The sequence below is a fragment of the Urocitellus parryii genome, chromosome 1, assembly GCF_045843805.1.
Source record: "Urocitellus parryii isolate mUroPar1 chromosome 1, mUroPar1.hap1, whole genome shotgun sequence".
Lineage (NCBI taxonomy): Eukaryota > Metazoa > Chordata > Mammalia > Rodentia > Sciuridae > Urocitellus > Urocitellus parryii.
This window is the reverse complement of record NC_135531.1, coordinates 6,899,338-6,914,918: the sequence shown is the minus strand read 5'-3', so window position 1 is coordinate 6,914,918 and position 15,581 is coordinate 6,899,338. Positions and strand designations below refer to the sequence as shown.

Sequence of the window (15,581 nt, the reverse complement as noted above, 5' to 3'; positions counted from 1 at the left end):
TGGGAGGTGAGAGGCTTGGTCTCCTGCAGCACAGGACGGCGATGATCAGTGTGCCAGCACACCTGATTGGCAGCTCTTGACTAATCAGGATGCTGCATTGCATGGATTTGTATGCCTTTACACACACACACACACACACACACACTCTCTCTCTCTCTCTCTTTACATGTCATGTGATCTTTCATAATCTATGTGAATATTCTAAATATTTATATGGAACAATCTAGAACAGACATGCATTTTGCAAAGCCACACACTAACTGAGGCCCTGTAACTGTGTGTTGGTAATAGAGAGGTCTAGGTGAAAATAATTTATACTTTCCAAGAGTCGACTTTCAGGATAAAAATCAAGTAGGTTTCTATAAAGATGTAAACCTTTCTAGGATGGTTTTCAGGGAGTCCTACTACTGTCCACTATAATTCAATTCTACAATGATCCATTGAGTGTCTAACTGCCTGCCAGAACCATATAGAGTGACCTGCCTCCCGCTCCTCATGGTGCCTCTGTGCCAAGCCACCTCAGGAGAACGCAAAGGCGGATGAATGCCATCACTCGTCCCAAGCGAGAGGAGCTGACACTTCCTTTAAATTATTTTTTTCTCTGCCTCTCTTAGATCATTTAAAACTACAGCAGCAATTTTGACTTCGCAGGCTGAATGAATGAGCCTTCCACCCACTGCTTACTGTGAATTCCAATTCCAACCGTCTCCCAGGATCGAGAACAGTGGGTATCTCAACACTCGCCAATTCTGCGGAGGAATCGACGCATCCTGAATGAACAGTGTCACAGGATACACTCTGCAGACTTCCCCATATGTAAGCCCTGTGAAGCTTTTATAAACATTGCTTGCTGAATATATGAGGCTGGAATGTTCTATGATGACTGGTCATGTTGTTGATTAGTAATTGACTTGGCAAATATTTTCCAGGAAGGGATTGATTTTTTTAAAGATGAAAGAAATACTATTAACAAAAGCTATTAGGAAGGCCAACTGAAGTGTAATCAATTATTGCCTTAGAAAACTTGGTTCTGTCTTGATAAGCATTGCAGAGCCTAGCATGAAACGTCTTTAAAAATGTGGCATTATTTTTAAATAATACAGTTTTAAGTGAGATCATGTAAGATGATCAGGTACTCACTTTTGTGCATTGATTCCATCAATTGCTTGGATCATTCTTTCGTTCAATTCTTCTTCAAATCTTTTCTTTTGTGACTTGGTTCTAAATGGAAAAGGAAACTCATGTCAGAGTATCTGTACTAAAGCGTGTATCAGGCCTAGTTTCCTAGAATGCCCAAACTTCTGTTTAACATCGTTTATAAAGCCACAACAGGAAAAGGAAAGTGACCAATGAGCAGACTTTTCCCTATCGGCACAGACCCACTCTGCAGACTCAACGAGTTGACTCGAGTGTTTGGTTCAGTAAGATGTTGGCTTATCATTTAGAGAGTGAAATGCACCGGGCTTTGAAAATCAATGCTAAACATGCACGCGTGGCATAGGAGATAAAAGAGCTCTCTCTCCTGAGATGAGCTAGCGCTTGACTGGCCGCCTTCAGGCTTTGCCTAACGGCAGAGTACACTAGCTCTGGAAACTCCCCTGTCAAAATCTGGTTTGTTTGATAAAATAGGCATTCCTCCCTCAGGTTTTCCCTGGTCAGATTTTCAAGACTTTGCAGAAGTAGTTTTATTTCTGGCATATCGATGCTTCGTTGTATGTGTTTCAATGTTCCTCGGTTTGTAAAAGTGCTGCTCTCAGAAAACCCACCGACATGCATACACTTGGTCTTGGAAGCAAAAAATTCTTAACCATGAGATGTTTTCTAAATGAATTATGCTAACTAATAGTAAGAGCTCCTTAAAGATAACTTGACAATCCTCATGAGAATGATGTAAAGGAGAAAACTGAACTAATACCTATTTTTGAAAGTTAAATATCTGCTGCAAAGGTTGGCAGCTCAGCCTGGCCCTCGCCAGCTGGCTGAACAAGGTGTGCCTCTGTCTTGGACAGGTGAAGATTTTGTGTGTTTTGGTTGGTTAATTATTAAATGAATAGACATTATAATCTGGAATAAAAATAACACTTTTCTGGGATCAGAGTTGCCTCTCAATATAGATAAGAATAGCCTGAGGGGTGTAATGTCAAATTTATCATTTATCTGTAATTAAATCTCTCGGGATGGGATGGTCGTTAATGAGATGAATGGATTTTCAATCCCAGATCCCGTGTTTGTGGATTTGAACCCTCTGCTCCACTTAAAACAGGTAGAGGGCAGTGTCATTCAAAACCCAGAATGGTAGATGTGATCTATCCACAGATAGGAGAACTGAATTAGGAGGGTTTAGCATAGCAAATTCCAATCCATTTGAATGAGATAAATCAATTTTAATCCTTCTTTTTTTCCTTTTGGTGCTGAGGATGGAACCAGGGCCTGGTACAAGCTCAGCAGGGGTCTTACCATCGACACCGGATCCTTCACTCATTGTTAAAGAGCTACAAACTCAGCATCATAGCATAGCTCAGGCATTCTCCCTCTTGGGTCAGGAAACCAAGCAATGTGAGGTACAACCTTTAGCCCTTGACTTTAACTTCTCAGTTCCAGAACTAGACTTCAGTTTGTTTTTTTTTTAACTTCAATTTGGTGGCTGTGTTTTTCACCAAGTCTAAGAAGGAACCATCTGTACCTTGAAGCTAATAAAAATATGACATTCAGGCTTACAAAAGTTTGCTAATCTGCTTAGGAGCAGCTCAGATAATGCCTTTACAGAGACCAGCATCATTAGTGGGACATATGACACAGTCAATAAAGGCATGTGTTAGGCATCATTTGAATTCAGTAATTACTGCACGAGGACTGTAGCATGCCTGTGGTTTCCTGATCTATGATTGAGACCTTGGCTGTGGAGATAAGACATCCTGAAGGAGATCTTGACTGCCAGGAGATCTTAAATCAAGATCTTAAATCAGCCAGGACTCTGTTCCTTGGATTTTTAGCACAGCTGATTTTCTGTCCCCACACCTGCCCCTGACCCCATGGTTGGTCTTCCAGTTGCTCTGCACCAGTCTCTCTTTCCAATTGGTCACTATTCTTTCTCTCAAGCCTCCTTCCCAAATCTGTTCCCCCCATACGTGGGCTATTCTATGAAGGTATGGAAAAGCCACATCTGCCCTGGGCCAGTTGGAGTCTCAGGGAAGTTTATGGGTCCATGTCACCAAGCCAGAAAGTGTCAAGAACCAGGTAAGTACGACCAGAGCAGCACTCTCTCCAGAAGGTCTGGAGGCCATTGGAGGTCAGCAGCCACCGAGGAAGGAGTGGAGAGGCCCTTAGCACAGCAGGTAGGACCGAGTGGTGGTGAGGTATGTGGGCTTTGGAGTCACAGAGCCCGCACAGATCCTGGCTTTGTGTCCCCAGCATGTGCCTCTGGGCACTCTGCTCAGCCACTGGCCCTCGCTGTCTCCCCTTCCACAATGTGACTCCACAGCTCAGTGTGGACGGAAAGAGCTGTGGTCAACATGTTCCTGGCTGCGCTCATCCCAGAACATGGGAGTCCCCTGAGGCATTTCTCATTGTATTTCAGTACATAGACTCTTAAAGCAAAATCTAGGCAGAGGGACACAGATACCAAAAGAGACATTGAATATAAAGTGTCAGGAAGTCTGGGACATTCTGGGAACCATGGCTCACACATTTACTAGCACATTACGGCCCTTGCCAAGGTATCTTCTGGGGTCCATTAGATTAGCTGAAGTACTTTTAGTACAGTATAAGTCACTTAAAAATAATGCTTCCAAAGCCTAAGAACCCCACTGTTCTTAGAGCATAAAGCACAAGGGCTGTAGCTGCTACATCTTCATGTTAAAATTTCAAAGTCTGCACAGAACAGAAGTTAGAACCAGTGACTACGCCACATAGCAGCGTTCTGCAACAAGAGGCACTATGGCCATGCCTGGGCAGGTAGCCCTCTGCGTGTGTCCAGTTTCTACTTGGATACAGGCTTTTTCTATAGGAAAGTACATCAGATCTCCCATTGTTCCTTCATTTCTGCAAATCTAGCCACGCCTCCCATGAAGTGACCTTTGTGAGGACAGGGAGCTTGCCTTCCTTACGAGCTTTACTCCAGCTTCCTAGTATTAGTTTGGTGAACTCCCAAACCAAATTATGGGAATGCTGAGGCCAAAAGCGGAACACAGGGTCAACACTAGTCGTGCATGTGATTCTCACCGTGGGTGAGACAGGCACCTGTCAACACTTGTGGGGAGTTTCCTCCCTGTTTGGGGAGGGCAGGCAGCTCCTGATTCACTACAGAAAGACTAGACTTGCTTTAACCTTCAGGATTCAACCTGAAAGTTGATTTTAAGCAACATACTCATCTTAAGACCATTCAGTTTTCTACTGCCTATTGGCATGTAGAAGCGTCATTTTAGGAAAACAATTTAACGTTCTAAGATGACTACCAGGTGTCATTTTCCTTTCCTTCTCGTAATTCTAATAACAAGACACTGAAAACCTTATTCTTAGAAGCTGGAAGCAATCTAACAGGGCTTTCACAAGCAACTGCTCTTTTAGAAGAAGCCTTTGAAATGACTATAGTTGATGATAATTATTCTCAGAAATAAGTAAACGGCAGGAAGTCTTAAAAAGTTAGTCAAAGATGTATATCATACCTCAAAGTGCGGTTTTGAAAATTATGCTGGCCCATTGGTACGTCCTATATTAAAAAGAAAAGTTTATTAGTTACTAAGAACATCTTTCAAGAAAAATATTGCATTGATAATGATAAATTTCATATTTCTTCTTTAATCATGGCAAATATCATTTATGTAACAAATCACTGCCTGTGTGAAGAAAGAGCTCAATTGTAAATATGAATCAATATTTAAAGCCCTGTTCATATTTGCAGTGTGACGTCATCTGTAAACTATAGATGTTGGGAGTATCAGGATCATCATCTGATTCTAAAAAAAATTTATGTATTTATGTATTTATTTATTTATGTATTTATTTATTTATTTTGGTGCTGGGGATTGAACACAGGGCCTTGTGCATGTAAGGCAAACACTCTACAAATTGAGCTATATCCCCAGCCCAAATTTTTACATTTTGATATTATGAATTTGATTTTAGACAATACCCTGCAGGGCACTATTACTAAGGTTACTATCAGCCACTTAAAATCATGTGAAAATCAGACAAACTAGAAGGTTCTTTAAAATACAAATATAACTGCAAAATCTACCATGGATCCTTATCTCTGAACTGAGTTGTTATAAAATGGTGCCATAGGCTATGTAGGTGGGGTTACGGAACACTGGGTGAGAAGACTTCAACAGACCAGTTCTGAAGTTCCAGAAAGAGGTGTGGAAGGGAGGCACTGGTCAGAGTTCACTGATGGAGAACTTGATGGCCAGTATTAGTTTAAGACAAGAGGAAAATAAGATCCACTTCTGAACATTTGTAAGTGAAAGTTGAAGCAAAGAAGTTTTGAAATTTGCGTCTGTTGCCTTGATTTCAAAGATTTGCTTAAGAAGTGTGTCTAGACAAAAAATGTAAGACTTTTAAAAATAAGTAATTGCACTCCATGCCTTATTATGTAAGTTAACACAATGCATTATTCAACACAGAGTAGATGGAATTCTGCAGAGGGGATTAGGTAAAAGAAATGGCAGTTGTTCCGGCCTGGAATGTATCAGTAAGAACTACAGTGGCATCTTTTGGAAAATGAGTAAGAGACACAGTTCAGTAAAATTGGTCCTGGTTTTGCACATTAAGCAACTTTCTTAAGATGTCTGTACTGATTTCTGCTAAGGTGATAAAAGCCTTGGCACTGAACCCATCACAGATGAGACCAGAGAGCTAAGAAAATTGCAAAATCGTGCAAGAGGTCCTCCAGGTTGTGCACAACTTCTTGTAACTGGAAGCTGTTTCCAGCCCAGTCTTAGATCAGGGATTTTCACCAGTATTGTCTCAAGACTGAAATCATTCCTGAGTCCCACAGTCAGATAATAAGGGAGATGATCACTCTAAAGTAAGAGAATAATAAAGATTAATAGGAAATAAGCAATCATAGCAAACACACACACACACACACACACACACACACACATATTCAGAGAAGTAAGACCTTTTCCTTGACAGGTATACAAGAGAAACTACTTGGAAAACCATGGGCAAATATTTATAAATTATTCTTATTTCTTAAAAATCAACCAGCCCACCAAGTACTTGAAGGCAAACAATAAGTCTCTATGGAGACTGAGTTATTGGCCCTGAGCACAGATGATAAATGCAATACTGAGGCAAAATTTTCCAAATCATTGCTAATGCTAGCAGTATGAATTTTCATTGGCAATTGGGTACTCGGGTCATGGGGTAATTCTGCTAACAAGTGTAAATTCTTCAAGGCCCCAGGAGCCCCAGGGCTCTGCTTGGATCACTGTCTTCTTGATGATTCCTTCTGCTTCCATGGCCTCCAACATAACCTAAAATGGTCTTCTCAGCTCATCTGTAGCTTGGACCTTCCCTAGGAGCTCCTGACGTGCTTTTCCAATCATCTGTTTCCCTCCCACACTTCTTAAAAAGGTCTACCAATTTTAAGATGCCCATTAAAAAAGTTTTGAGTTTTCCATCTTATGAACCCTGCCTTATTCTCATATGCATCGTCTATTCCCATGACACCACCAGTCTCTCAGCTGCAGGGTTTGCTGCTCCCTCTCACACAGATCCTATCCAACACCAGGTCGCTGTTACTCAGCTTTCAAATTAGACCTTGTACTTACTCCTTCAGCTGCTGAAACCTGAGCATAGAAGGCATGGTTCCCACTTGGAATCCCTGCACTCTTGTTCTTTTTCCCAAGCATCGATCCATCATGCTTCTCCCTGTTCCAGATCCCCCACGACTTCCCCTCACACTGAGAACAAGACATCAGCTCCTGACCTTAGCCTGTCCCCTCCCAGTGACTTTGGTTTGCTCGTCGCTAATAACTCTCCAGCACCCAGCCTCCTCTGTGCCCCCAGCAGATGGCACAGTCATTTCCATCTCGGGGACACTGAGTTTGCTCCCCTGCCACCTGTGTCCTAATTTGGTCCTCTCTCTCCTGGAGACCTCCTAGCTGTCCCACCCTGTTCACTTCCAATGACATCACCAATTTCAACTTCATGGTGGTCCTCACCAGCACCTGAAATGATCCTACTCATTAAATGTTTTCCTACTTATGATCTTTCTTTGCCTACAAGGATGCACACTAACCCTGATCCTGGCAGTATCCCCTGATGCCTAGCTGATGGGCAGTCCATGTTGGATCACAGTTGTTTTTTTTTAATTTAAAAAAGGATGGAGGCAAGTTGAGAAAAGATATAATTAAACAAAACAAGAATGCTTGGCCCCTATTGATTGGGGTGTCACTGTAAGATGCTGGGGGTGGGGCAAGGGAGAGCAGAAGCTTCACTTTCCTATGACAGCCTGGCATGGTCCTTGGCACCAGCCAATGAGAATTACGTAACATCTTTCTTTCTTCCTTCCTTCCTTCCTTCCTTCCTTTCTTTCTTTTTTTCTCAACTGCATCCATTAATGCCATTATACATGAAACTGTCCTCAGGGCTGGTTTTAGGATCCAGTCAGACCATTGGTACTTTCTGAGTGCCTGACTGTGTTTGTTTTTCCCTGCATCTTTTGGTCCACTTCCCATCTCCCTTTCAGCTGTCCTACTGTGCACATCCCTGATCTAAGGGGCTCCGGAGCTTTGCTCTCATTTGGAAGCTGCAGTGAAGTGAGCACAGAACCCTGGCAGTGGAGTGTGTGTGGCTACACAGAAGGTCTGAAAGCACAGGCTTGGCACAGTCTTGGTAGTGCTGCTTAAGCTGGAGCATACCCTGTCTTTATCTCTGTATTGCGACGCTCAATGCTTTCTGCTTAAGGACACAAAAAGGAAACTGCCGAAAGAACAGCTCAGTTACAGTTGATTGCTATTATCAGTTGTAAAGGGTCATGCAGTTGAAGGGCAAAGTCACTGTGTGTCAGAACCTGAGCAATGTGGCCTTGGAGGTCACTTGCAGGAGGATGGCCAGCCGGCTGCACTGCAGACCAGAGCTATTCTGGCAGAGATGCCCAGCCTTTTGTTGGGGGACCCAGCTCTCCCCCAGCACCTAGTGAGCTCACCGTGGTGCTGATCTTGCCGTTCTCGGTGGTCATGCTATCCCTGTGATGCAGATGGGCGAAGGGCTTGGCCGCGCCCCAGGACTCCAAGTACCGGGTCATGCGGACAGAGGCCCTCATCTTGGCTCCATCCAGGGTGTGGCGAGGCCTGAAGAGGTGCTGGGGACTCCGTCGCTCTCCCTTGGGACAGGAGACAAAGCGTCACACCTGCTGCACCACAGCCCCGTGCCTACCTACTCCTTCCTGCTCCACCCTCTCTTGATGGACCCAGCTCCTCCCGCACTGCCCAGCGACTCTCTTTGGCTTCTGCACTCAACACCTTCAGTGGGACGCCCCTGTACCTGACTACCCGAGCTGAGTGACCTTATTCCAGAGAGTAAAACTCACCTGCCATTGCAAGTTAGGAAAAAACTATAAATGCAATAATGGACATTTTTATAAAGTAAATTCTTCAACAGAACGTGCTGATCTGCCTCGGCTTTTTCTCATGGTTGTGTTCTTCTGAAGTGGTAGCTGGCTTTGGGGTGTTCCTCATGCTAAGCTGTCTTCCATGTACGGGGTGCTCTTTGCACCCAACTTTGCATCCCTCTGTCACCCCACAGCTCTGCTGCTTCACCTCATCTACCTCCAGATAAATCGTCAAGCTAGCTGGAAGTTTGTCTCCCAAGGGATGCGATGCTATCATGAATGAAATCCACGAACTCGATCTTGATTTTGAGATATTGGTTTTCATGGTTCAACAATCTTTCTTGCTGAGACGTCACCATTTGCTAGCTGTGGGAGTTGGGGACTGTTACATAACCCCTCGGATCTTCTGAGTCTTCTCTCTAATGTGGTACTGCTCACTTGGCAGGAAGTGAGCCCCTGGCTCCGGCCTAACCTGGTGAGGGGAGCTCCTCCCTGCTCCTAGGGCTGGCCTGTCTTCCAGGTGACGGGGTTCTCTCAGTGAGCAAGGCAACGTGTAGACCCACACACGCACATTCTCACCCAAATAGATGCCTAAGATCTGCTAATCTTAAAAATATCTCTTCCCTTCCTTTTCATTGCGTCCAACCTCTTTCATCTCGTTGGATTTCTTCATCTTTTGAAGGCAAGAGTAAAATGTTTTCTCTTAATTCAGCTTCTCCACTCATGGTTCTCCAGGCTGCACCCCCGTGACCCCTTCGGGGCAGCATCCACTGTCGTGGACACTGGCTGACAGGGACCACAAACACAGCCGCCCACACCAACACCCTGTACCCCCACCCCGCCACACACAGCCCCCATGGTGCCCCCTTAATAAACACCTGAATTCATTATTACATAACATCTCTCATGGCTGAGCTATTAAATGCATTTGAAGTCATTTTTGAGGCAAAGACTAGCAAGGAATGAACTGGTTCTTAACTAAAAGCATCTATACCAATAATCTGCCCCTCCTCCCTTTTAATCACAGAAATAAAAGGCCAATCATAGACTCTTCATAATGGTACTGACCTTGGGGTTGATTACAAAGTAGGTTTTCACCAGGTGCTGTTTTAAATAGGGGTCTCTAATCTCACCATCTCCCTCCTCCACTTTATAAGCTCCATTCAAGTGCTCCAAGGTGACAGAGGAAATGTGAACACGCCTGAAATTCCACATTAAAAGCACAGTCAAGATATGAAAGGACAAATGTGAACAAAGGGATTCTACTTGTCTGTGATTTCAGCAACCATTTCTCTCCAAATGAAGGAGACCAACGTGTTCTTGGGGGACTGACTGTAACTAGAGCCTACACTCCATCCACCACTGCTTAGGAGGGCTTCCTGGAGGCCTTGAGCTACTGAGATCCGAGGCTTCTCTGCACTCACAGAATCCTGCAGGGGGGCTGCAGTGAATTATAGCAGAGAAAAAATGTGATCATGTTCAGTGCTTGCACGTGAGGCTCTCTTCCAAGGGGTTTAGCAGAAATGCTGAGCAGTATCAAGTGTGGACTCTCGTCTCTGGGCTTGTGCTCATGGCTCTCCAAACCACAGCCCTGGCACTGAGGCTCTTTTGTCCATCTTCTAACAAAGATGAGTGGGTGCCACAGTTGATCATTTTGATGGCGCTGCTCTCCCAGGCAGTGTCCAGCCCTGGAGAGACACCATGTCTGGACTGCATTTTTACAACATCATTATCTCAGTCTCTGTTCATAAATAGGCAAACGTGGAAGGGTTATAGTTAGGTATCTGATACCCATAGTCCTTGCTGTTGATGGAATCAAGACTTGAAAGTCTGAGTTTTTGTTTTCATTTCTTTGTAGGGTTGGGCTTGGAACCCAGGACCTTGCACATGCTAGGCAGGGCTCCACCACTGAGCCACATCCCCAGTCTGAGAATTCCTGTTTATCTAATTATTATAAGAAGCCACTGGACAGGAGTTTTACGTGACACCAGTGTAGCAAGAGAAGTCATCAAGGACGGAGCAGGTATGAGTCTGTTGACCTGTCCCTTCTAATTGTGCTGCCAACTTGCAGACAGAAATCCAAGGTTTGGCCTTACCCGGGGACCCCTCCAGCTTCCATGTGGTTGGCCAAGGTGACGTCATGTGACCACACGTCATACTGCCACTTCTGCAGACCAATCACACCGCACAGGACGTTCCCTGAATGCACTCCCACACGCATGTTGATGTCCACTCCGGTAGCATCCCTCACTTTCCTAAAGAGAAGGGAAGTGATATCACATTCAGTCACATCCTCTTCTGACTTCACTCTTGGCCAATTTCCCTGGCATTTCATTATTCAGAATTTTTTAGGTTGTCAGAAATGCTGCCATGAATTCTTCCTGTGGCGGAAGATGGCTGCTCTGAGCCAAGAGGAAGGGCTTTTCTTCTCAGCAGCTCCCAGATTGGACCCCTAGTTCTAATCTCTGGCTGGTAAAGGCAGATCAGGCCAGATCATGGTGATGACCAAGCACTTGGTTCAACAACATGCATGAAACTCCTGGTTATCCAGTGCTGCCCCCTGCTGGGCTCACCACCTCAGAAATGGTCTTAGACTCCATTTGCAATTCTAGCGCTTCCCGGGGTGCAGGCCCCCAGTGAATACTCTGCTAACAAGATAACTCAACACAGCTTATTTGAGAGTTTGGTAATGACATTAGCTTGAATCAAGATTTTTTTTAAAATCATGAGATTAAGCTTTTTCAATTGTGCATATTCTTAATTAAGAAGAGAAGAAATACTATTGAAAAGTTTTAATAATGCATAACATACCCTGCAAAAGAAATTAATTTAAAAATTTGTTTTAAACACACTTTAGGGCTTTATGACTAACTCATTAACAGACAAGTGAAGAACTTCAATAGGGAAAATGGAAATGCCGGGCAATGCTTCTTCATTTCTTCCAACTAAATCCATTTTTCACTTAAAGTTCTGTTGTAAGAGAAGAGGGCAGCAAGGTGACCCTGGCTGCGTGGGGGAAAGCAACCCCAGAGAAAATGTGGAGGAAAGCCACAGGTCTCAATGCACACAGCGAGGAGGAGAAAGAGACTGAGTCCTAGTGAGACGCATCATCAACATCCCGAATGGCAAAGTGGCACAGGCCGGGCCCTGTGATGACATGCACCACTTGGGCATGCCAAAAGTGATAAAGGAAACAGGCCCATGAGGGAAAAATAAGTGGTTTCCTGGGCGGGGGGAAGTGTCCTTCCACAGCTTAAAAAATTAAGATTCTAATATTCATCCCCACCCATGGTTCAAGAAATGAGAACACAAATGAGAGAGAAAATGGGACAAAGAATCATGTGAGAGGCCACAAGAGTAGATGAAGGGTGAGATGCCCACTTTGTCCCCAGCATTATTGGAGGTGTGACCGGACAACCTGTTGTCAGCCATAAGACAAGAAGGTGACACAGGACGGAGGAAGGCAGCTGAGTCCCTTTGTCAGTGAGTGGCAGGTCACTGGGACACAGAGCCATGGTATGATTTGAAGACTGAGGCGAGCAAGTGCTGGGGAGTTTCCTCAAACCCGCCAACATGGCTGAGGGCGTGGACAAGGTCAGACAGGGCCAATGCTTCAACCATGAACGGACCAAGGAAACACGGCCGTGTGTCTGCAGGAGGGAAGGCTGTCCTGCCAAGAAAGCCCTGTGCCCAGGGAAAGAAACCAAATGCCAAAGGACAGACACTGCACGATTCCACTCATGGGAACCACCTAAAACAGGCAAATCCGAGACAGAAACAGCAAACAGTGATGGCCAGGGTCTGGGAGGGAGCTGGGAGGGGGCTGGGAGGGGGCTGGGAGGGGGCTGGGAGGGGGCTGGGAGTCACTATTTTCAGGGTGCAGAGCCTCTGCCTGAGTAGTAGAAGGTTCTGGAGGAAGTTGTCTGCACAACATCTGAGTGTTCGTATGTCAGTAAATTGCATATGTGATATGTATATATATATAACCCAAATATCTCAATATATAGAAAACAACATGTGACACAGACATAAAATAATGTAATAAAAAGGCATTTCTTAGAAACTGGGACAAGCCATGAGTATTCTTCCTCCTTAAAGCTCTTCAGCACACTGAAATAACTTTATGTTATACAAATATAAAATAGTTAATTTGAAAGCAGAAATCAAGCTTCAGAGGAAAAAAATGGATAGTTTAATTCAAAGTTGTTGATATGCATATTTCTGCCCTTCATGAAAATCCTTCCCACACTTGTTTGAAAAGAAGATTGAGAAAGATACTTTTCTTCAAGGAAAGTGCTTTTCTCCAAAAGAACCCATTTCACCTTGAATTTGAAACCATCCCTGAGGTTGCCTCCAGAGCAGGTTATAAATTTAAGAAAACACTTCAGTTCCACGGATTGGATTCATGTCTACCTAGACACATGGAGTCAGAGCGGTTACTTTAGAAAAAAGTCAAAACGATAGTTTTTGTGCACCACACAAAGGACTTATTTATGGGAATAAGCAAGTAGAGAACGGTCATTTTCCACTAGCACATGCTGTACAGGGGAACGGAGTCCACAGTGACTACTCCTCCCTTCTCTTTCACTTCCCTCCCATTCCCGTTCTGCCCAGTGGAGGTGGACAGAACATGCAGGTCTCTCCTCCCCTCAGGGAGATGGTGCCTCAGGGGCTGAAGCTGGGGCTCCTTTTACCTTCCTGGGTCAGCAGGCACCTGCTAACATTTCAGTCACTTCAACATGTGGTCAGCATACACGATGGGCAAGCACAGTGACCCCTGGACTTCCTACTTTCCACTTGGCCTTACTTGCTCTAACCTTGAGACAAGGAGCTAGAACATGGAGTACTTTTTTCAAGTCTTTTCAGATTAAAAAACAAAACAAAACAAAACAAAAACTGTGGAGGGTAAGAAAAAACCCTCTTGACTGAGATGACTCAAAAATAAAATGTCCATAGATTATGCAATAAGCAAAAAAAAAGATATTATCATTTAAGAATAGCTTCTACAAAGGGCTAAAGAAAGAAGATGGTATTGCCAACAAAAATCACCTTTTACCTTTTGTGTTCCCTGTATCTGCCAATGGTGTTGATATTAGTATCCAATGCGAACCTTCTCTAGATGTACAAGGAAATAAACTCTAGACATAATGCAGACAACAGATATTGATTGAAACTTCATTCATAGAGCTGAGCATGGTTGACTAAATGAAGGAATCCTGGATTGCATTTTTATATTAATTGCAGTCTTTGATAAAAACCACTTTTCTTTACAGTTTATGTAATCATATTTTTCATCAGAAATTGGAGAGATGCCAGAGTGCAGATTTTTCTCCTTGAGATCAAAGAAAATACTCAGAAATTTAAAAAATCACCTTTGAAAGAAATAAAGTAGCGTCTTCCCATAAATTTCCAATTTAGTTTCCATCAGACTAATAATGACAATAGCAAAGACTTACAGAAGTTTTACTTTGGCCTGCACTACTCACATACCAACAAATGGGTAACTGCATATTTATATTTAAATATACAGCAATGCATTTAGCAACAGTAGACAGAAAAATAGAAATAGATTCAGGTGAGAATTACAACTCAAAATGGTTAAATGTCAAAGAAAAAATAAAAAACCTTAAACAGTACACTTACTTTATGGCTTCACACATATCCAGTCCCATTTTCACGCAATTCTTGGCATGGTTAGGGAGAGAGATAGGAAGTCCGGAAACACAGTAATAGCAGTCTCCTAAAATTTTAATCCTCATGCACTCATTCTCCTGGAAGAAGAAATCACAGAATCCATTTGCACCATACACTGGTGTGATGATTCAGTCACCGGATGCCATCCAGCACTGGTTCTACTGACACGGCCCCGGGAGATGGGGCAGGTGGGGACAGAAATGAGAACTCAGGCTTCCCTTCCCTGACCATCAAGAATGGCCGACCCTCACCCTATGCTCATTCAGAAATAAGGACGACCAAGGGGAAGAGGAAGAAAAAAGAGAACAGAGAAAACTTCACTCTTAATTAGAAGCAGAGGAGGAAACAGTAGGATCATTCTCTTCAGTTTGAACATCTCCCAACATGGAGGGGGAAATAAAGCATTTGATGCAGAGCAGAATCTTTCAGAGAAGAAGGTGATGGCCAGAGCTCAGCTTGGTGGGACTTAAGAATCTTATGTCATTCTCCGTTAGGCTGCGGTTTTCTTCATGAATTTTAAACCTGAAGCAGATTGTTACCTGTAGACACCAGCCTCTGATAAACATCTTCACAACCTAATAAGCCTCCATTCAACACCGCCAAGTAATTTAAAATTCAATTCTGATTTTAGGCTAAACTGTTTCAATATAAAGTTTGAACAACTCATTTTTTTCATGACTTGAGTTGTTTTTAGATTAACTACACTCATATATGCATTAATCTTACCTCCCATCCATTTCTAACCTTTTAGCATATAGACTCTTCAGCAAAATAAAACAAAAACCAAAGATGTTCCAAACACAAAATTTTTCCTTTGATGCTAATACAGGTTTGTATATAAACTGAACAATTTCAAACACCATCAGAAACATGACATCTTTTTCCTTTTGAGCATGAGTTAGATTTGACATATTTCTTTCCCCAATATTTGAAGATTTGACATATTTCTTTCCCTAATAGCTCACAAGCTGTGACATATTTTGTGCTTATTTATAGTACTATCAATTCCAATAACAATATCATAAATAAGAAAAAGGCAAACCACTACTTATTAGCCAGCCTGCCCTCCCACACTCTCCCTAAATAGACATCCTGGGTGTAGAAAGCATGAGGGTTAGCAAGAGTGCATGGCAATGGTTTTGAGTCTACTGGCTTAAAGTGATGAGCTTCACACACTGTTTGCTCAGTTGTCTGGGCTACCATTGCTGAGGGCACTCTCTATGTCCATGTTGTCCAGCTGTGAGCCATGTCCAAAGTGGGCTGCCATTTTGAACTACAATGGATGGACCAAGTGTACCCAGGCTGGACTCAGATTTTGCCTAGACAT

General features: G+C 43.5%; 1 protein-coding gene across 2 annotated transcripts in view; it reads right to left on the bottom strand.

Annotated features, from left to right (window-relative positions):
• Positions 1–15,581, bottom strand: part of Adcy2 (adenylate cyclase 2) — a 375,018-nt gene that overhangs the window by 92,660 nt on the left and 266,777 nt on the right. For both annotated transcript variants that reach the window (XM_026397066.2, XM_077799966.1), the window contains exons 7-12: positions 14,204–14,331; positions 10,657–10,815; positions 9,629–9,761; positions 8,156–8,332; positions 4,665–4,708; positions 1,141–1,221 (exon numbers count right to left, since the gene is read on the bottom strand). In XM_026397066.2, the coding sequence (XP_026252851.1) occupies positions 1,141–1,221; positions 4,665–4,708; positions 8,156–8,332; positions 9,629–9,761; positions 10,657–10,815; positions 14,204–14,331 (722 nt within the window). The remainder of the gene's footprint in view (positions 1–1,140; positions 1,222–4,664; positions 4,709–8,155; positions 8,333–9,628; positions 9,762–10,656; positions 10,816–14,203; positions 14,332–15,581) is intronic.